This window comes from Synchiropus splendidus, chromosome 4, assembly GCF_027744825.2.
Source record: "Synchiropus splendidus isolate RoL2022-P1 chromosome 4, RoL_Sspl_1.0, whole genome shotgun sequence".
Lineage (NCBI taxonomy): Eukaryota > Metazoa > Chordata > Actinopteri > Syngnathiformes > Callionymidae > Synchiropus > Synchiropus splendidus.
In genome coordinates, this window is record NC_071337.1 from 21,131,265 (window position 1) to 21,151,971 (window position 20,707).

At 43.0% G+C, this 20,707-nt stretch overlaps 3 protein-coding genes across 3 annotated transcripts; all 3 read left to right on the forward strand.

Annotated features, from left to right (window-relative positions):
• Positions 1–7,258: 7,258 nt before the first annotated feature.
• LOC128757406 (toll-like receptor 1) lies at positions 7,259–10,192 on the forward strand. Its single transcript, XM_053862666.1, has 2 exons — positions 7,259–7,298; positions 7,361–10,192. The coding sequence occupies exons 1-2, from the start codon at positions 7,285–7,287 to the stop codon at positions 9,855–9,857; spliced, it is 2,511 nt and encodes an 836-aa protein (XP_053718641.1). The 5' UTR covers positions 7,259–7,284; the 3' UTR covers positions 9,858–10,192.
• A 4,275-nt stretch (positions 10,193–14,467) lies between these two features.
• LOC128757523 (toll-like receptor 1) lies at positions 14,468–16,961 on the forward strand. Its single transcript, XM_053862875.1, has one exon. The coding sequence runs from the start codon at positions 14,481–14,483 to the stop codon at positions 16,959–16,961; it is 2,481 nt and encodes an 826-aa protein (XP_053718850.1). The 5' UTR covers positions 14,468–14,480.
• Positions 16,962–18,039: 1,078 nt separating this feature from the next.
• Positions 18,040–20,615, forward strand: LOC128757199 (toll-like receptor 1). Its single transcript, XM_053862304.1, has 2 exons — positions 18,040–18,053; positions 18,116–20,615. The coding sequence occupies exons 1-2, from the start codon at positions 18,040–18,042 to the stop codon at positions 20,613–20,615; spliced, it is 2,514 nt and encodes an 837-aa protein (XP_053718279.1).
• Positions 20,616–20,707: the final 92 nt, after the last annotated feature.

Genomic DNA, 20,707 nt, shown 5'->3' on the forward strand with positions numbered 1-20,707 from the left:
CTGCCTAAAAGAATTTTGTAAATTATTTTCTCTGTTAATCTGATTGTTTGTATCAACACAGCTCTTGTTCTTTTCAGTCCTTTGCAAAGCAGCTAGGCTATGTGCAACTGATTTGTTTTATGCAATGGTTTCATACCAATCTTAAGTCATTGTTCAATTTTGAATTGGCCTTCTTGATAGTTTTTCTTCATGAAAGGTTCTTTGATGGATATTGCCCTGTAAGTCGGCAAATTCTCAAGAAATGGTGGATGAAGAATGTTTGGAATATTGCTTTATTTATGGAGAAAATGTCGCCATTTGCTGTCTGTTTTGGTTAACAACAAATCATTGGATTGTTCTTTGGTTTGTGTTGCTATCTTGTGCTTGTATGTTTCTTTAGAAAAGGCTTCTTATACAGTAATTACAAGTTGTTGGGTTTTTTTTCTACAAATAAAATGCATTTTCAATGTTTAAGTTTACAGTTCTGTGATGTGGTTAATGAAATTACAATGCTTAATTTAATTCATGTTATTCTCATCATTATAACTATTATTGTAACAAGTTTAGTAATAGTAACAGCAATAGTACTGGTGGGATGGCAATGTACTCAATGGGAAAAGTTACTGGAATCGTCTGATGGTAAACGATAATGAAGTTAGTGACTGCAGTTAGTCCAGCTAAGTTTGGACTGTTTCACTGGTTGGTCTGACTACCTGATAGAATTTCTCTTAGTCGGGATACACAACCTGGAAAATGCTCGACTAAGCTAATATGTAGCCGAGTAGTTCAAGTTACTCCACATCTATCATTCTTGTGATACAAAGACAATGCAATCTCCAGAATATTACAGTTTATTCAGAAAAAAAATTAATATTCATTCTCAAAAACTTGCCTGAAAGATTCAGGAAAAAGTGTCTCATCTATTTACCATCAACTGAGCCTCAACGCATCCACTACTGTCAAGGACCATGTGTGTAAAGCAGAAAGAGTGCGACCAGAAGCAAGGAGACAGGACAATGACAATAAAATTGTACTTATGAATACATGAAGGAACACAAAAGCAGGCAGAAGAAAAGACCGAGAAATAAATCTCGAAAATGAGAACAAGAAGATTCATTGTTTGCAGTGATAAAAAAGCTTGGTGAATGATTGGTGAGGTACTGTTGACAGTACATTGAACTGACTTCCACACTTCTGTGCTCATGTAATGCTGATACAGTTCATGGATCACGGAACAGGGACTTTCCACCCTCTTGTGTTTTGTGTTTCACGAAGACGTGGTTGAGCGATCTCATCCCGGACACTGCGCTTCATCTGGAGGGTTTCCAGCTTCACCGCGCGGACCGGGTTCCGGAGCTCACCGGCAAAACCAAAGGCGGAGGACTGTGTTTCTACATCAACAATCGCTGGTGTACGGACGTGACGGTGATCTTCCAGCACTGCTCTCCCTCTCTGGAATGTCTGATCGTCAACTGTAAGCCGTTTTACTCCCCACGTGAGTTCGCTTCATTCATTCTGGCTGCCGTGTATATCCCGCCCAGCGCGGATGTACGTGAGGCTCAGAGTGCGCTCGCGGATCAGGTCCTGCATGTGGAGCGAACTTTCCCGGACTCTCCTGTGATTGTGCTTGGCGACTTCAACAAGGCAAATCTGAGTGAGGAGCTTCCCAGGTACAGGCAGGTTGTAAAATGTCCCACCAGAGAGCAGAGCGTGCTGGATCACTGTTACTCATCGCTCCACAACTCCTATACCGCCCTCCCTCGAGCTGCACTGGGACTCTCTGACCACTTGATGGTTCATCTTGTTCCCACATACAAGCAGAAGCTGAAGCTGGCAAAGCCTGTTGTGAGGAGCATGAAGATCTGGACAAGTGAAGCTAAAGAGGAGCTGCAGTCTTGCATGGAGACCACAGACTGGGAGGTGTTCAGGGCTGCGACCAATAATCTGGATGAGTATACAGACACTGTGACTTCATGGATCAGCTACTGTGAAGAGTGCATAGTTCCAACGCGCACCAAGGTGAGTTATGCAAATGACAAACCTTGGTTCACAACTAAACTCAGCCAGATTAGACGGGAGAAGGAGGCAGCGCGCAAGAGTGGGGACAGGAACTGCTACAAAGAGATGAAGTATCGGTTTCAGAGGGAGCTGAAGAAAGCTAAGGCCGCATACTCTGACAAACTCACGCAGCAGTTCTCAGCCAATGACTCGGCTGCGGTGTGGAGAGGGCTCAAGGTGGTCACTAACTACAAGCCACATGCCCCCCACAGTCTGAACAACCTCACTCTTGCACAGGACCTGAACAACTTTTATTGTCGCTTTGAGCAGCCATTTTGCCCCAGCACCTCTGTGGTCTCTCCAGCCCCATGTTCCACTTTCAAACAAAGGACTGTGCTGTCTCTTAGTGACACAACTAAGACCAACGATGTCACTGAGACAGCAAAGATCACAGTCACTTTTGATGAGCCACCCCCTCACCTCCCCCCTCTTTCTCTTGACATCATGGAGCAAGACGTGCGCACTCAGTTCAGGAGGCTGAACCTTCGGAAGGCGGCAGGTCCGGACAGAGTTTCCCCTGCCATCCTGAATCATTGTGCTGCTGAGCTGGCTCCAGTGTTCACGGACATCTTCAATGCTTCCTTGGTGTCCTGTCATGTTCCTGCCTGCTTTAAGTCCTCCACTATCATCCCTGTTCCCAAGAAGGCCAGGATCACTGGACTGAATGACTACAGACCGGTGGCACTGACGTCTGTGGTCATGAAGTCCTTTGAGCGCCTGGTTCTCTCTCACCTGAAGTCCATCACTGCTTCTCACCTGGACTCATTGCAGTTTGCCTACAGAGCCAACAGATCTGTGGACGATGCAGTGAACCAGGCCCTTCATTTCGTTCTGGAGCATCTGGACTCCCCAGGAACCTATGCCAGGATCCTGTTTGTGGACTTCAGCTCTGCCTTTAATACAATTCTTCCAACTCTGCTTGAAGACAAGCTTCGCCAGCTGGACGTGCCTGACTCCCTCTGCAGATGGATTACAGACTTCCTGACCAGCCGAAGTCAGCGTGTGCGGCTGGGGATGACTGTCTCTGACACTCGGACCCTCAACATTGGGTCTCCTCAGGGCTGTGTTCTCTCTCCATGGCTCTTCTCCCTGTACACTAACTGCTGCACCTCCAGCCACGAGTCCGTGAAGCTGATCAAGTTTGTGGACGACACCACCATCATCGGGCTCATCTCCATCGGCTTACAGGAGGGAGGTGGAGCGGCTGGTGTCCTGGTGCAGCAACAACAACCTAGAGCTCAACGCTCAGAAGACAGTGGAGATGATCATGGACTTCAGGAGAGTAACAGCTCCTCCGTCCCCTCTCATGTTGGCTGGTTTATCCATTCCTATTGTGGACTCCTTCTGCTTCCTGGGAACCACCATCACTGAGGACCTCAAATGGGAGCCAACCATCAGGTCCCTCATCAGGAAGGCCCAGCAGAGAATGTTCTTTCTGAGGCAGCTACGAAAACTACGACTGCCGACGAAGTTGCTGGTGGAGTTCTACACAGCCATCATCCAGTCCATCCTCACCTCCTCTATCACCGTCTGGTACAACAGTGCCACCTCCAGGGACAAGAGCAGACTGCAGCGCATCGTACGTTCTGCTGAGAAGGTGATCGGTTGCAGCCTGCCACCTCTTCATGACCTGTATGCCTCTAGGACCCAGAGACGTGCAGGTCGGATCAGAGCCGACCCTTCTCACCCTGGACATAGACTGTTTGTTCCTCTTCCCTCTGGCAGGAGGCTACGGTCCATCCAGACCAGAACCTCCCGTCACAGGAACAGCTTCTTTCCCTCGGCCGTCAGATTGTTAAATTCATGAACAGCCTTGTTGTAATGTTATTCTATTTATTTTATTTTATTTGTTTTTTGTTGCACTTTATTCCAAGGCACTTTCCTAGTCAGTGGGCTCCCCACTGACCATGGCAATAAATTTGATTCTGATTCTGATTCTGATTCTGATTCTGGGATACACTGATTTTGATTTCAGGAGGTTGTTTTACAGTTTGTTTCGCTATTTTAGATTATTCTGACACATTTATGTATTACATACTACATGGTTAATTCTTTTCTTTTTGCTATGAACAGAACACATGAAATTAGGTAAGTAAAAACGATAGTTTGATGTTAATTATTTCTGTAGTTAAGGTTTTTGAAACAGCTCACTGGTTGGCAAGTTGAAAAAATCTTGATCATAAACTCAAGTTGGCACCAAAAGAGCAGGTTTACATTGTATTTTAAAATAGCACTCTTCTTAAATGTTAAAAACATGAAGCGTAAATGAGGAAATGAAAGTTTCAGAAAAACTGTTGAGACAGCCACAATCAGAGCTCAGTAACTAAATATGAAATTAAAAAGGCATTATAACTCAGTGTTTTTCAACCGTTTTTGAGCCACGGCACCTTTGGTTCATTGAAAAAATCACCCCCAAAGGAGCCTCGGCCAAAGGCCACTTGAGCTTCAAGTCATATAGAAAATCCATCCATGTTTTTCCATGCTATTTGCAGAAACAAATTGCAGAAAATTTGTTTCAAATGTCTCCAGAAAGGGGTGGACAATATGGCAAAATATATCATGATTTATTTATTAATGTACTTACATTAAGTAAATGTTTCGATTTTATCGCTTCTCTTTTTCATGATTTTATTGTAGTTTTGATTTTCCAGCCAAATCCTCAGCATACTTTGCCTGAACTTGCGCCATAAAAACAATTATTCTTTCTCTTTTTACATTTTGGAGTGCATTTATTTTGTTGTGCGTTTAGTTTTTCGCCCACTTTTAAACCACAAAGCAAACTCTGACAGTCGATGAGTATCAATCAAGTTTTGAAGTGAGACGTCACGTTAGCCGTTAGCTCTGTTAGCTCTGCGGAGCTCTTTGGTGTCACGGGTCCAACAAGGATCACTCCCTCTATCATTCTGTCGTGAAGGTGTGCGGTCAAATCAGAGGCGCATGAAGTTTAAAAACAGCTGGAAGTTGCTCATTTGACCGGCTTCTTCGCTGTGAGTGTGTGGGACGAGGAGCGCCGCGCACCACAGCTGCACTGCTTTGACTGACGGACAGATCAGCGTATAAACTCAATGTAGCTCTACAGTATAGTGTATAGAAAGAATGTCAGCGAATCCATGTGATCTCCTCAACTTGGTTGCTCCTCAACACGTTGTAATTGTCATGATTTAATGTCATCATATCGCACGCCTCTATCTACGGACAAATGAGGTGAAACTGGATCATTTTCCCACAGCACACCTGACAGTCTCTCATGCACCCCGGTTTAAAAAAAGCTGTTATATCTAACTGAATTTGAAAGACAAAAGTCAAAATGAAATAAAAACGAAAGCAAATGAAAAATCCAAAACAAAGAAACTGTCGGTCAAAAGCCTCTGGTGCAGCCTCGAGATATGGTGGTTGAAGAATGTTTCGTACATTCATTTGCAAAGAAAATAGGCCCCGTCCTGTCTGTTTTGGTACAAACAATTCACTTGACACTTCTACGGTTTCTCATATGTGTCAGGGCAAAAAGTCTCCCGCCAACAAATCTGCACAATGGAGAAGCAAGGTCAAGGTCTTACTTGCGAGGAGTGCGTGAGGCTGCTTCTCACATGAGCACTAAAGAGCCTCATTTCTTCTTGCTTCTTTATGTAATTCAGACAGTAGGTGTTAACAGATTATACAATTAGGTCATACAGTCAGTGGCTCCATCCGCGCAGGTGACTCCGCCAGTGTTGGGACTAAAGCGTCATTAAGTAACGCGTTATAGGAACTGCGTTATCTTTTGTAATAATGAGTGCCATAACACATTCCTTTGCCCAAATTACCAACGCGTTTATCATTACTGTGATTTAAAGATGCACGTTATTCATTACTTCACATTCACAACTCTTTGAAGTTTAAAAAGCAGTGTCCATAGTATGCGTTAAAAGCTTCCGTGGTGGACGAGAAGCACACATTCGTTCACCTGCACTCACTGCCATTGCACCTTTAGGTCACTAAGTGGCGACATTTTAATGGGATTGCACTTGAAGTGGATTAAGGCTTATAGATCAGAGAGAGCCTTTATTATCTCACTAGCTAGTTTAGCAGGGCCACACAAATAATAGTAATGGGTCCGATTCAGTCCCAACGTCGCTGGTTCCCGACCCAGCCTTATGACCGTGACTGTTCTAAGATGATTCTGTTTGAGCTCCACTATAATATACAGTTTAAAAAAAGTTACTTTTGCCAGTAACTAGTTACTTTGAAAGTAATGAGTAACTTGAACAAGGTAACTAGTAACTGTAACTATCTTACTAATTTAAAGTAACTTGCCCAACACTGGACGGCGCCGAGTTCTGGGAGTCAGCGCCCTTGAAGGACATTCTACTCCTCTTTTCATTAAATGTTTCTTGTTTTTCAGCTGCCGCTGACTCACTGCCAGTAATTTCTCACATTCTGATTCGCATCACTTGAGCACAAGGTTAATGCATTTTGATAACTTCACAATAAGAACCAATAAAACTCTTAACAGTATATCTTGACCTTCTGCATTTCGTTGGTAAAATGCTTGTTATGCAGTAATTACTAGTGTAAAGATTATGGGGGGTTTTGATGTAAATGTGTTGTTTTTTGAGAGCAAATAAATACATTTTCTATATTTCTTGTGTTTTTGTGTGTAAGTCACATCACAATTTAAACAGTGCTTGTATTGTGCTACTGAAATGGCGATGCCCAAGTTATTATCATGATTATTATTGTAGTACAATAGTAGTTGTTGTGTTGGTGTAGTAGTAGTAGCAGCAATAACAGTAGTAGTCGCCCCTGGAGGGCTATTTTCCATTGGCGAAATACACGTATATAACATTCATCGAGTGCTGCGTGTCAAATTCAGCCTCAATCCCTTGTTAGGAAGACACTGCTTGCGCAGCTGCAGGCTCATCTGGGCTGGATGCAAGTTGCCTTTGCCTCCATTGCTTATGAGATGGTGGTTTAGTTAAATAGTAAAACAAGCGAATACTCAGTCTATCCATATATAACTTTTTCACTCATCTCTCTCTTCTTCCCCCTCACTCCCCGACATTTTGTGATGACATTCAGCCTTGTCGTAAAATTTTATTTTTAAATCATGTCCATCTTAAATGTGTGAAACAAGCAGTTTAAAAGAGGAACTGAAAGTTTCAAATGAACTGCAGCAGTCTGTAGGTGGGAGATTTGCACTTTGCAACAGCCACAATAAATCAGAGCTCAGTAACTGATTTGCTTGTGAAAACTGAGTGTCTTGCAGCCATGCTCCCCAAAAGGTAAGTCGTGGTTCCATATTGATATTATTTTAATCCACTCATCATTCTGTCTTTCCTCCCAGAGGCAATGTGGCTCTCCTGATGTCAGCTGTCCTGCTCAACTGGATGATAGACCCACACGCCTCGACTGAATTACCGGATGAACAAGGAATGAGTCTGTGTGTGACATCCAGGAGAGAAGTGCAGGATCTGACACGTGAGAATCTCACCAGTGTTCCCTCCAATCTGTCCAACAACACCAAGTACCTGGATTTGTCTTACAACCCCATCCGCAGACTAAATGGAGATTCATTTGTTATACTGCCGAATCTTTGTTTCCTTAAAATGACCAACTGTGGATTGGAAGAGATCTCTGTTGACACTTTTGATCGCATCCCTGCACTCAAGGCTCTGAACATGTCCAGCAACAAATTACTGACCATACCTGAGTTAAGATTGCCTAACTTGAAAATTCTAGATTTGACTGGCAATCCTCACCAAAGCTACGCCTTGCCAAGGTCATTTGAGAGCCTGGAAGATCTGGAGTTCCTTTCTCTTGGGAGCACAACTGCTCAGTCGGTCACGGCTGATGACTTCAGACCCCTGCAGAGGATCCCTTTGAAACATTTTGCTTTGGGAGCAGGAATTCCTTGGAAGAAATACGAGGCTGGTGCTCTCCTGAAATTGTCCTTCCAGAAAATGTCCCTCAATACTTCATTTTGTGGTCATTTTGATTTGTTTGATCGAATCCTGAGGGATTTGAATGTGACCGGAGCAACAGCACTGAGATTGATCACCCTCTTTCCTGACAACTGTGACCTTGATGTGGATCCTCTGGAGAACTTGAGGACAATGCCAAACTTGAAGAATCTAACCATAGAGAGCACCTGGATAAACAGCTCCTTTTTGGAATTATTTTTGAAGAATTTGTGGCTCTCTAGAATTCAGCATGTCTCTTGTGGCCACATAACTTACAATGAAGACACTCCGGATGGGTTTCAGTTTAAAACCCTTAACCACTCCAGTCTTCGTTCATTCACCCTTGATGATGTGAAGCAATATCAGTCAAGTAATCCGACATTTAACATGAGCTTTGGGACACTTTCCAATTTGACCTATATAAAGTTGTCTCCGAGTGGGATGAATATTTTTCCCTGCAATTCAATCTTTGCCTTGCCGTCGCTGGAGACTCTTGATGTAGCAAATAATCTTCTGACAGACCATGGCTTCTGGTGGTACACTTGCTCATACACCTCTGTGTTCCCTAAACTTAAACGGCTGTATTTGAGCCAAAACCGCTTCCAGAGTCTGTCATTCATCGCAGGGAAGACGCACGAAATGACGACGCTGGAGTTTCTGGACCTCAGCTTCAACTCCATTGTCCTTGATGAAAAATGCAATTGGCCGGCACATTTGACGGAAATCAGCCTGGCTAACAACAACCTTGGCAATGACGTTTTCAAGTACTTGTCTAAAAGTTTCAGGAAGATCGACTTGACAAAAACAGGCATCACAACCATGACTCAGAGCGACGTGTCTCTGCTTCCCAATCTGACACATCTGGTCCTCAGTTCCAATGGTATTGCTTTCATCCCAGACTTTGGTGAATCTTCAGCTGTGGTCAGTCTCTACATAGACCAGAACTCCATCACATATCTATCCAAAGAGATGATGGACAGACTGCCAAGACTTCAGACTCTCAAAGCTGGGAACAATCCGTACGTCTGCACATGCGACTCCCACTGGTTCCTCACCCGTTTTGACAAATCCATCCTAGTGGACTGGCCACTGGACTACACATGCAGCACCCCTCAGTCACTCACAGGCCTTCCACTTTCTGAGTTCAAAACCACGGACCAATCATGTTTAGTGTGGCTCCGGGTTGTCCTCGCTCTGTCTGTACTGACTGTCATTGTGCCAATGATCGGCGGACTTTTCTACAAGTATGACGTGATGTGGTATGCAAAGATGTTGATGGTATGGATCCGGATGAAGAGACGCAGCAAGAAGCGCTCGCAATTGTTGATGAATGTATCGTTTGCTTATCATGGATTCATCTCCTACAGTCATCATGATGCAGGTTGGGTGGACAACCAGCTGGTGCCGTGCCTAGAAAATGCTGGGTTTTCACTCTGTGTTCATGAACGCGACTTTGTCCCAGGTGACTGGGTCATAGACAACATCATTAACTGTGTAGAGGCCAGCTACAAGACCCTGTTTGTCCTCTCCAAACATTTTGTCCAAAGTGAATGGTGTAACTATGAGCTGTTCTTTGCTCAGCACAGAGCCATCACTATCCAGGAGGACTCCCTGGTTTTTATTCTTTTGGAGCCGTTGCCTGATGACTGCCTGCCCAGAAAGTTCTTGAGGCTGAGAAGTCTGCTGAGGCAACAGACCTACCTTGAGTGGCCCAGTGATGAAACAAAGCAGCAGGTTTTCTGGGCAAGTCTCAAGTCCATGCTACGTATGGCAGACAAATCTATTGGTCTCAAAGATGTGGCGACGGCTATCTCAGACACAGCACGAGAAATTACCGTGAAAGTCCAGAAAAGTGGCCCGACATATCATCGCTTAAAGTAGATTGAAACACACATTTGCCTGCCTAAAAAATTTTGTAAATGATTTTCTCTGTTAATCTGACTGTTTGTATCAACACAACTCTTGTACTTTTCAGTCCTTTGCAAAGCAGCTAGGCTATGTGCAACTGATTTGTTTTATGCAATGGTTTCATACCAATCTTAAGTCATTGTTCAATTTTGAATTGGCCTTCTTGATAGTTTTTCTTCATGAAAGCTTCTTTGATGGATATTGCCCTGTAAGTCGGCAAATTCTCAAGAAATGGTGGATGAAGAATGTTTGGAATATTGCTTTATTTATGGAGAAAATGTCGCCATTTGCTGTCTGTTTTGGTTAACAACAAGTCATTTGACTGTTCTTGGTTTGTGTCGCTATCTTTTCCTTAGAAAAGGCTTCTTATACAGTAATTACATGTTGTTGGTTTTTTTTTTCCACAAATAAAATGCATTTTCAATGTTTAAGTTTACAGTTCTGTGATGTGGTTAATGAAATTACAATGCTTAATTTAATTCATGTTATTCTCATCATTATAACTATTATTGTAACAAGTTTAGTAATAGTAACAGCAATAGTACTGGTGGGATGGCAATGTACTCAATGGGAAACGTTACTGGAATCGTCTGATGGTAAACGATAATGAAGTTAGTGACTGCAGTTAGTCCAGCTAAGTTTGGACTGTTTCACTGGTTGGTCTGACTACCTGATAGAATTTCTCTTAGTCGGGATACACAACCTGGAAAATGCTCGACTAAGCTAATATGTAGCCGAGTAGTTCAAGTTACTCCACATCTATCATTCTTGTGATACAAAGACAATGCAATCTCCAGAATATTACAGTTTATTCAGAAAAAAAATTAATATTCATTCTCAAAAACTTGCCTGAAAGATTCAGGAAAAAGTGTCTCATCTATTTACCATCAACTGAGCCTCAACGCATCCACTACTGTCAAGGACCATGTGTGTAAAGCAGAAAGAGTGCGACCAGAAGCAAGGAGACAGGACAATGACAATAAAATTGTACTTATGAATACATGAAGGAACACAAAAGCAGGCAGAAGAAAGGACCGAGAAATAAATCTCGAAAATGAGAACAAGAAGATTCATTGTTTGCAGTGATAAAAAAGCTTGGTGAATGATTGGTGAGGTACTGTTGACAGTACATTGAACTGACTTCCACACTTCTGTGCTCATGTAATGCTGATACAGTTCATGGATACACTGATTTTGATTTCAGGAGGTTGTTTTACAGTTTGTTTCGCTATTTTAGATTATTCTGACACATTTATGTATTACATACTACATGGTTAATTCTTTTCTTTTTGCTATGAACAGAACACATATGAAATTAGGTAAGTAAAAACGATAGTTTGATGTTAATTATTTCTGTAGTTAAGGTTTTTGAAACAGCTCACTGGTTGGCAAGTTGAAAAAATCTTGATCATAAACTCAAGTTGGCACCAAAAGAGCAGGTTTACATTGTATTTTAAAATAGCACTCTTCTTAAATGTTAAAAACATGAAGCGTAAATGAGGAAGTGAAAGTTTCAGAAAAACTGTTCACAGTTCGGAGAATTGCATTGTGAGACAGCCACAATCAGAGCTCAGTAACTAAATATGAAATTAAAAAGGCATTATAACTCAGTGTTTTTCAACCGTTTTTGAGCCACGGCACCTTTGGTTCATTGAAAAAATCACCCCCAAAGGAGCCTCGGCCAAAGGCCACTTGAGCTTCAAGTCATATAGAAAATCCATCCATGTTTTTCCATGCTATTTGCAGAAACAAATTGCAGAAAATTTGTTTCAAATGTCTCCAGAAAGGGGTGGACAATATGGCAAAATATATCATGATTTATTTATTAATGTACTTACATTAAGTAAATGTTTCGATTTTATCGCTTCTCTTTTTCATGATTTTATTGTCGTTTTGATTTTCCAGCCAAATCCTCAGCATACTTTGCCTGAACTTGCGCCATAAAAACAATTATTCTTTCTCTTTTTACATTTTGGAGTGCATTTATTTTGTTGTGCGTTTAGTTTTTCGCCCACTTTTAAACCACAAAGCAAACTCTGACAGTCGATGAGTATCAATCAAGTTTTGAAGTGAGACGTCACGTTAGCCGTTAGCTCTGTTAGCTCTGCGGAGCTCTTTGGTGTCACGGGTCCAACAAGGATTACTCCCTCTATCATTCTGTCGTGAAGGTGTGCGGTCAAATCAGAGGCGCATGAAGTTTAAAAACAGCTGGAAGTTGCTCATTTGACCGGCTTCTTCGCTGTGAGTGTGTGGGACGAGGAGCGCCGCGCACCACAGCTGCACTGCTTTGACTGACGGACAGATCAGCGTATAAACTCAATGTAGCTCTACAGTATAGTGTATAGAAAGAATGTCAGCGAATCCATGTGATCTCCTCAACTTGGTTGCTCCTCAACACGTTGTAATTGTCATGATTTAATGTCATCATATCGCACGCCTCTATCTACGGACAAATGAGGTGAAACTGGATCATTTTCCCACAGCACACCTGACAGTCTCTCATGCACCCCGGTTTAAAAAAAGCTGTTATATCTAACTGAATTTGAAAGACAAAAGTCAAAATGAAATAAAAACGAAAGCAAATGAAAAATCCAAAACGAAGAAACTGTCGGTCAAAAGCCTCTGGTGCAGCCTCGAGATATGGTGGTTGAAGAATGTTTCGTACATTCATTTGCAAAGAAAATAGGCCCCGTCCTGTCTGTTTTGGTACAAACAATTCACTTGACACTTCTACGGTTTCTCATATGTGTCAGGGCAAAAAGTCTCCCGCCAACAAATCTGCACAATGGAGAAGCAAGGTCAAGGTCTTACTTGCGAGGAGTGCGTGAGGCTGCTTCTCACATGAGCACTAAAGAGCCTCATTTCTTCTTGCTTCTTTATGTAATTCAGACAGTAGGTGTTAACAGATTATACAATTAGGTCATACAGTCAGTGACTCCATCCGCGCAGGTGACTCCGCCAGTGTTGGGACTAACGCGTCATTAAGTAACGCGTTATAGGAACTGCGTTATCTTTTGTAATAATGAGTGCCATAACACATTCCTTTGCCCAAATTACCAACGTGTTTATCATTACTGTGATTTAAAGATGCACGTTATTCATTACTTCACATTCACAACTCTTTAAAGTTTAAAAAGCAGTGTCCATAGTATGCATTAAAAGCTTCCGTGGTGGACGAGAAGCACACATTCGTTCACCTGCACTCACTGCCATTGCACCTTTAGGTCACTAAGTGGCGACATTTTAATGGGATTGCACTTGAAGTGGATTAAGGCTTATAGATCAGAGAGAGCCTTTATTATCTCACTAGCTAGTTTAGCAGGGCCACACAAATAATAGTAATGGGTCCGATTCAGTCCCAACGTCGCTGGTTCCCGACCCAGCCTTATGACCGTGACTGTTCTAAGATGATTCTGTTTGAGCTCCACTATAATATACAGTTTAAAAAAAGTTACTTTTGCCAGTAACTAGTTACTTTGAAAGTAATGAGTAACTTGAACAAGGTAACTAGTAACTGTAACTATCTTACTAATTTAAAGTAACTTGCCCAACACTGGACGGCGCCGAGTTCTGGGAGTCAGCGCCCTTGAAGGACATTCTACTCCTCTTTTCATTAAATGTTTCTTGTTTTTCAGCTGCCGCTGACTCACTGCCAGTAATTTCTCACATTCTGATTCGCATCACTTGAGCACAAGGTTAATGCATTTTGATAACTTCACAATAAGAACCAATAAAACTCTTAACAGTATATCTTGACCTTCTGCATTTCGTTGGTAAAATGCTTGTTATGCAGTAATTACTAGTGTAAAGACTTTGGGGGGTTTTGATGTAAATGTGTTGTTTTTTGAGAGCAAATAAATACATTTTCTATATTTCTTGTGTTTTTGTGTGTAAGTCACATCACAATTTAAACAGTGCTTGTATTGTGCTACTGAAATGGCGATGCCCAAGTTATTATCATGATTATTATTGTAGTACAATAGTAGTTGTTGTGTTGGTGTAGTAGTAGTAGCAGCAATAACAGTAGTAGTCGCCCCTGGAGGGCTATTTTCCATTGGTGAATTACACGTATATAACATTCATCGAGTGCTGCGTGTCAAATTCAGCCTCAATCCCTTGTTAGGAAGACACTGCTTGCGCAGCTGCAGGCTCATCTGGGCTGGATGCAAGTTGCCTTTGCCTCCATTGCTTATGAGATGGTGGTTTAGTTAAATAGTAAAACAAGCGAATACTCAGTCTATCCATATATAACTTTTTCACTCATCTCTCTCTTCTTCCCCCTCACTCCCCGACATTTTGTGATGACATTCAGCCTTGTCGTAAAATTTTATTTTTAAATCATGTCCATCTTAAATGTGTGAAACAAGCAGTTTAAAAGAGGAACTGAAAGTTTCAAATGAACTGCAGCAGTCTGTAGGTGGGAGATTTGCACTTTGCAACAGCCACAATAAATCAGAGCTCAGTAACTGATTTGCTTGTGAAAACTGAGTGTCTTGCAGCCATGCTCCCCAAAAGGTAAGTCGTGGTTCCATATTGATATTATTTTAATCCACTCATCATTCTGTCTTTCCTCCCAGAGGCAATGTGGCTCTCCTGATGTCAGCTATCCTGCTGATCTGGATGATAGACCCCCACGCCTCGACTGAATTACCGGATGAACAAGGAATGAGTCTGTGTGTGACATCCAGGAGAGAAGTGCAGGATCTGACACGTGAGAATCTCACCAGTGTTCCCTCCAATCTGTCCAACAACACCAAGTACCTGGATTTGTCTTACAACCCCATCCGCAGACTAAATGGAGATTCATTTGTTATACTGCCGAATCTTTGTTTCCTTAAAATGACCAACTGTGGATTGGAAGAGATCTCTGTTGACACTTTTGATCGCATCCCTGCACTCAAGGCTCTGAACATGTCCAGCAACAAATTACTGACCATACCTGAGTTAAGATTGCCTAACTTGAAAATTCTGGATTTGACTGGCAATCCGCACCAAAGCTACGCCTTGCCAAGGTCATTTGAGAGCCTGGAAGATCTGGAGTTCCTTTCTCTTGGGAGCACAACTGCTCAGTCGGTCACGGCTGATGACTTCAGACCCCTGCAGAGGATCCCTTTGAAACATTTTGCTTTGGGAGCAGGAATTCCTTGGAAGAAATACGAGGCTGGTGCTCTCCTGAAATTGTCCTTCCAGAAAATGTCCCTCAATACTTCGTTTTGTGGTCATTTTGATTTGTTTGATCGAATCCTGAGGGATTTGAATGTGACCGGAGCAACAGCACTGAGATTGATCACCCTCTTTCCTGACAACTGTGACCTTGATGTGGATCCTCTGGAGAACTTGAGGACAATGCCAAACTTGAAGAATCTAACCATAGAGAGCACCTGGATAAACAGCTCCTTTTTGGAATTATTTTTGAAGAATGTCTGGCTCTCCACAATACAGGATGTCTCTTTTGTTGATGCGACTTACAATGAAGACACTCCGGATGGGTTTCAGTTTAAAACCCTCAACCACTCCATCAGTCTTCGTTCATTCACCTTCGACGGTGTGAAGCATTATCAATACAGGTATCCGACAGTTAACATGAGCTTTGACGTAGTTTCCAATCTGATCTACTTAAAATTCTCTGGGAGTGGGATGAACATTTTGCCGTGCCAATCAATCTTTGCCTTGCCGTCGCTGGAGACTCTTGATGTAGCAAATAATCTTCTGACAGACCATGGCTTCTGGTGGTACACTTGCTCATACACCTCTGTGTTCCCTAAACTTAAACGGCTGAATCTGAGCCAAAACCGCTTCGAGAGTCTGTCATTCATCGCAGGGAAGACGCACGAAATGAAGACGCTGGAGTTTCTGGACCTCAGCTTCAACTCCATTGTCCTTGATGAAAAATGCAATTGGCCGGCACATTTGACGGAAATCAGCCTGGCTAACAACAACCTTGGCAATGACGTTTTCAAGTACTTGTCTAAAAGTTTCAGGAAGATCGACTTGACAAAAACAGGCATCACAACCATGACTCAGAGCGACGTGTCTCTGCTTCCCAATCTGACACATCTGGTCCTCAGTTCCAATGGTATTCCTTTCATCCCAGACTTTGGTGAATCTTCAGCTGTGGTCAGTCTCTACATAGACCAGAACTCCATCACATATCTATCCAAAGAGATGATGGACAGACTGCCAAGACTTCAGACTCTCAAAGCTGGGAACAATCCGTACGTCTGCACATGCGACTCCCACTGGTTCCTCACCCGTTTAGACAAATCCATCCTAGTGGACTGGCCACTGGACTACACATGCAGCACCCCTCAGTCACTCACAGGCCTTCCACTTTCTGAGTTCAAAACCACGGACCAATCATGTTTAGTGTGGCTCCGGGTTGTCCTAGCTCTGTCTGTACTGACTGTCATTGTGTCAATGATCGGCGGACTTTTCTACAAGTATGACGGGATGTGGTATGCAAAGATGTTGATGGTATGGATCCGGATGAAGAGACGCAGCAAGAAGCGCTCGCAATTGTTGATGAATGTATCGTTTGCTTATCATGGATTCATCTCCTACAGTCATCATGATGCAGGTTGGGTGGACAACCAGCTGGTGCCGTGCCTAGAAAATGCTGGGTTTTCACTCTGTGTTCATGAGCGCGACTTCGTCCCAGGTGACTGGGTCATAGACAACATCATTAACTGTGTAGAGGCCAGCTACAAGACCCTGTTTGTCCTCTCCAAACATTTTATCCAAAGTGAATGGTGTAACTATGAGCTGTTCTTTGCTCAGCACAGAGCCATCAGTATCCAGGAGGACTCCCTGGTTTTTATTCTTTTGGAGCCGTTGCCTGATGACTGCCTGCCCAGAAAGTTCTTGAGGCTGAGAAGTCTGCTGAGGCAACAGACCTACCTTGAGTGGCCCAGTGATGAAACAAAGCAGCAGGTTTTCTGGGCAAGTCTCAAGTCCATGCTACGTATGGCAGACAAATCCATTGCTCTCAAAGATGTGGCGATGGCTATCTCAGACACAGCACAAGAAATGACCATGAAAGTTCAGAAAAGTGGCCCATCATATCATCGCTTAAAATAGATTACAAGACATATTTATCTGACAAACAGATTGTTAGACCTGATCTGCTCAGCTAACGCAACTCTGCTTGTCACTAACCTATAGTTGTGCTTTGTAGTCCTTGGCAAAGCAGTAATGTTACGCGCAATTTACTTTTCTCTCTAAATTTCATTGGATCTATGTAACTGAAGAGGAGTCCTACATGCTACTGGCTGGTTGTGATCACTGCTCTGCAGGTTGGCAGATTCTCATGTTGCCTTGAGAAATGGTGGATGAGGAAAGTTTGGAAAATAATTTCATTTTCAAAGAAAATGTCTCTGTTTGCTGTCTGTTTTGGTCCGGAAGAACTAAATTAACTGTGTTTTATGGTTTGTGTATATATGTTGCTCTGAATCACAATTCTTCTTTCTCATACAGCAAGAGGAGAGTTTGGTGTTATGGCTGTCAAGTTGGGTGTTTCCGAAAATAAAATACATTTTCAATATCGACTGAGTTTTTTGTGAGTAAATCACATCACCATTTAAACTTTCCCTCTATTGTGTGTGTTTGCCTATGAAGCATTGTGCCTAATTTAATATGAATTTCATTTTTACTATTGTTATCATTGTAATAGCAGTTAAAGAATTAATAGTCTTGTGATGGAAACTTGTCATTGGTGAAATAGAAATGACATTTATGTAATGGAGGCCGTCAAACTCAGTCTTAATCCCTAGTTTGGAAGACCCTGCCCGAGCAGCTGCAGACTCATCTGAGCAGAAAAAGTAGCCCTTTGCTCTCCACTACTTGTATGATGGTGGTTAATGGCTTTAAGTAGCTGAACCAGTGAATGCTATGTCTATCCACCTCTCACTTTCCACTTATCTCTCCCTCCCTCCCCTGCCTATTTGTTTATTTCGCCGTCACTAAAAGGGCTTCATAAAATTTTATCTATTTAAATGATGCCCCTCCTGAATATATAAAACAGCCAGTGTAAAAGAGGAACTGAAAGTTTCAAATGAACTGCAGCAGTCTGTAGGTGGGAGATTCGCACTTTGCAACAGCCGCAATAAATCAGAGCTCAGTAACTGATTTGCTTGTGAAAACTGAGTGTCTTGCAGCCATGCTCCCCAAAAGGTAAGCCGTGGTTCCATATTGATATTATTTTAATCCACTCATCATTCTGTCTTTCCTCCCAGAGCCAATGTGGCTCTCCTGATGTCAGTTATCCTGCTCAACTGGATGATAGACCCCCACGCCTCGACTGAATTACCGGATGAACAAGGAATGAGTCTGTGTGTGACATCCAGGAGAGAAGTGCAGGATCTGACACGTGAGAATCTCACCAGTGTTCCCTCCAATCTGTCCAACAACACCAAGTACCTGGATTTGTCTTACAACCCCATCCGCAGACTAAATGGAGATTCATTTGTTATACTGCCGAATCTTTGTTTCCTTAAAATGACCAACTGTGGATTGGAAGAGATCTCTGTTGACACTTTTGATCGCATCCCTGCACTCAAGGCTCTGAACATGTCCAGCAACAAATTACTGACCATACCTGAGTTAAGATTGCCTAACTTGAAAATTCTGGATTTGACTGGCAATCCTCACCAAAGCTACGCCTTGCCAAGGTCATTTGAGAGCCTGGAAGATCTGGAGTTCCTTTCTCTTGGGAGCACAACTGCTCAGTCGGTCACGGCTGATGACTTCAGACCCCTGCAGAGGATCCCTTTGAAACATTTTGCTTTGGGAGCAGGAATTCCTTGGAAGAAATACGAGGCTGGTGCTCTCCTGAAATTGTCCTTCCAGAAAATGTCCCTCAATGCTTCGTTTTGTGGTCATTTTGATTTGTTTGATCGAATCCTGAGGGATTTGAATGTGACCGGAGCAACAGCACTGAGATTGATCACCCTCTTTCCTGACAACTGTGAGCTTGGTGTGGATCCTCTGGAGAACTTGAGGACAATGCCAAACCTGAAGAATCTAACCATAGAGAGCACCTGGATAAACAGCTCCTTTTTGGAATTATTTTTTAAGAATTTGTGGCTCTCCACAATAGAGCATGTCTCTTTTGTCCACATAACTTACAATGAAGACACTCCGGATGGGTTTCAGTTTAAAAGCCTCAACCACTCCATCAGTCTTCGTTCATTCACCTTTGATGGTGTGAAGCATTATCAATACAGGTATCCGACAGTTAACATGAGCTTTGACGTAGTTTCCAATCTGATCTACTTAAAATTCTCTGGGAGTGGGATGAACATTTTGCCGTGCCAATCAATCTTTGCCTTGCCGTCGCTGGAGACTCTTGATTTAGCAAATAATCTTCTGACAGACCATGGCTTCTGGTGGTACACTTGCTCATACACCTCTGTGTTCCCTAAACTTAAACGGCTGAATCTGAGCCAAAACCGCTTCCAGAGTCTGTCATTCATCGCAGGGAAGACGCACGAAATGACGACGCTGGAGTTTCTGGACCTCAGCTTCAACTCCATTGTCCTTGATGAAAAATGCAATTGGCCGGCACATTTGACGGAAATCAGCCTGGCTAACAACAACCTTGGCAATGACGTTTTCAAGTACTTGTCTAAAAGTTTCAGGAAGATCGACTTGACAAAAACAGGCATCACAACCATGACTCAGAGCGACGTGTCTCTGCTTCCCAATCTGACACATCTGGTCCTCAGTTCCAATGGTATTCCTTTCATCCCAGACTTTGGTGAATCTTCAGCTGTGGTCAGTCTCTACATAGACCAGAACTCCATCACATATCTATACAAAGAGATGATGGACAGACTGCCAAGACTTCAGACTCTCAAAGCTGGGAACAATCCGTACGTCTGCACATGCGACTCCCACTGGTTCCTCACCCGTTTTGACAAATCCATCCTAGTGGACTGGCCACTGGACTACACATGCAGCACCCCTCAGTCACTCACAGGCCTTCCACTTTCTGAGTTCAAAACCACGGACCAATCATGTTTAGTGTGGCTCCGGGTTGTCCTAGCTCTGTCTGTACTGACTGTCATTGTGTCAATGATCGGCGGACTTTTCTACAAGTATGACGGGTTGTGGTATGCAAAGATGTTGATGGTATGGATCCGGATGAAGAGACGCAGCAAGAAGCGCTCGCAATTGTTGATGAATGTATCGTTTGCTTATCATGGATTCATCTCCTACAGTCATCATGATGCAGGTTGGGTGGACAGCCAGCTGGTGCCGTGCCTAGAAAATGCTGGGTTTTCACTCTGTGTTCATGAGCGCGACTTCGTCCCAGGTGACTGGGTCATAGACAACATCATTAACTGTGTAGAGGCCAGCTACAAGACCCTGTTTGTCCTCTCCAAACATTTTGTCCAAAGTGAATGGTGTAACTATGAGCTGTTCTTTGCTCAGCACAGAGCCATCAGTATCCAGGAGGACTCCCTGGTTTTTATTCTTTTGGAGCCGTTGCCTGATGACTGCCTGCCCAGAAAGTTCTTGAGGCTGAGAAGTCTGCTGAGGCAACAGACCTACCTTGAGTGGCCCAGTGATGAAACAAAGCAGCAGGTTTTCTGGGCAAGTCTCAAGTCCATGCTACGTATGGCAGACAAATCTATTGCTCTCAAAGATGTGGCGATGGCTATCTCAGACACAGCACAAGAAATGACCATGAAAGTCCAGAAAAGTGGCCCGACATATCATCGCTTAAAGTAGACTGAAACACACATTTGCCTGCCTAAAAGAATTTTGTAAATTATTTTCTCTGTTAATCTGATTGTTTGTATCAACACAGCTCTTGTTCTTTT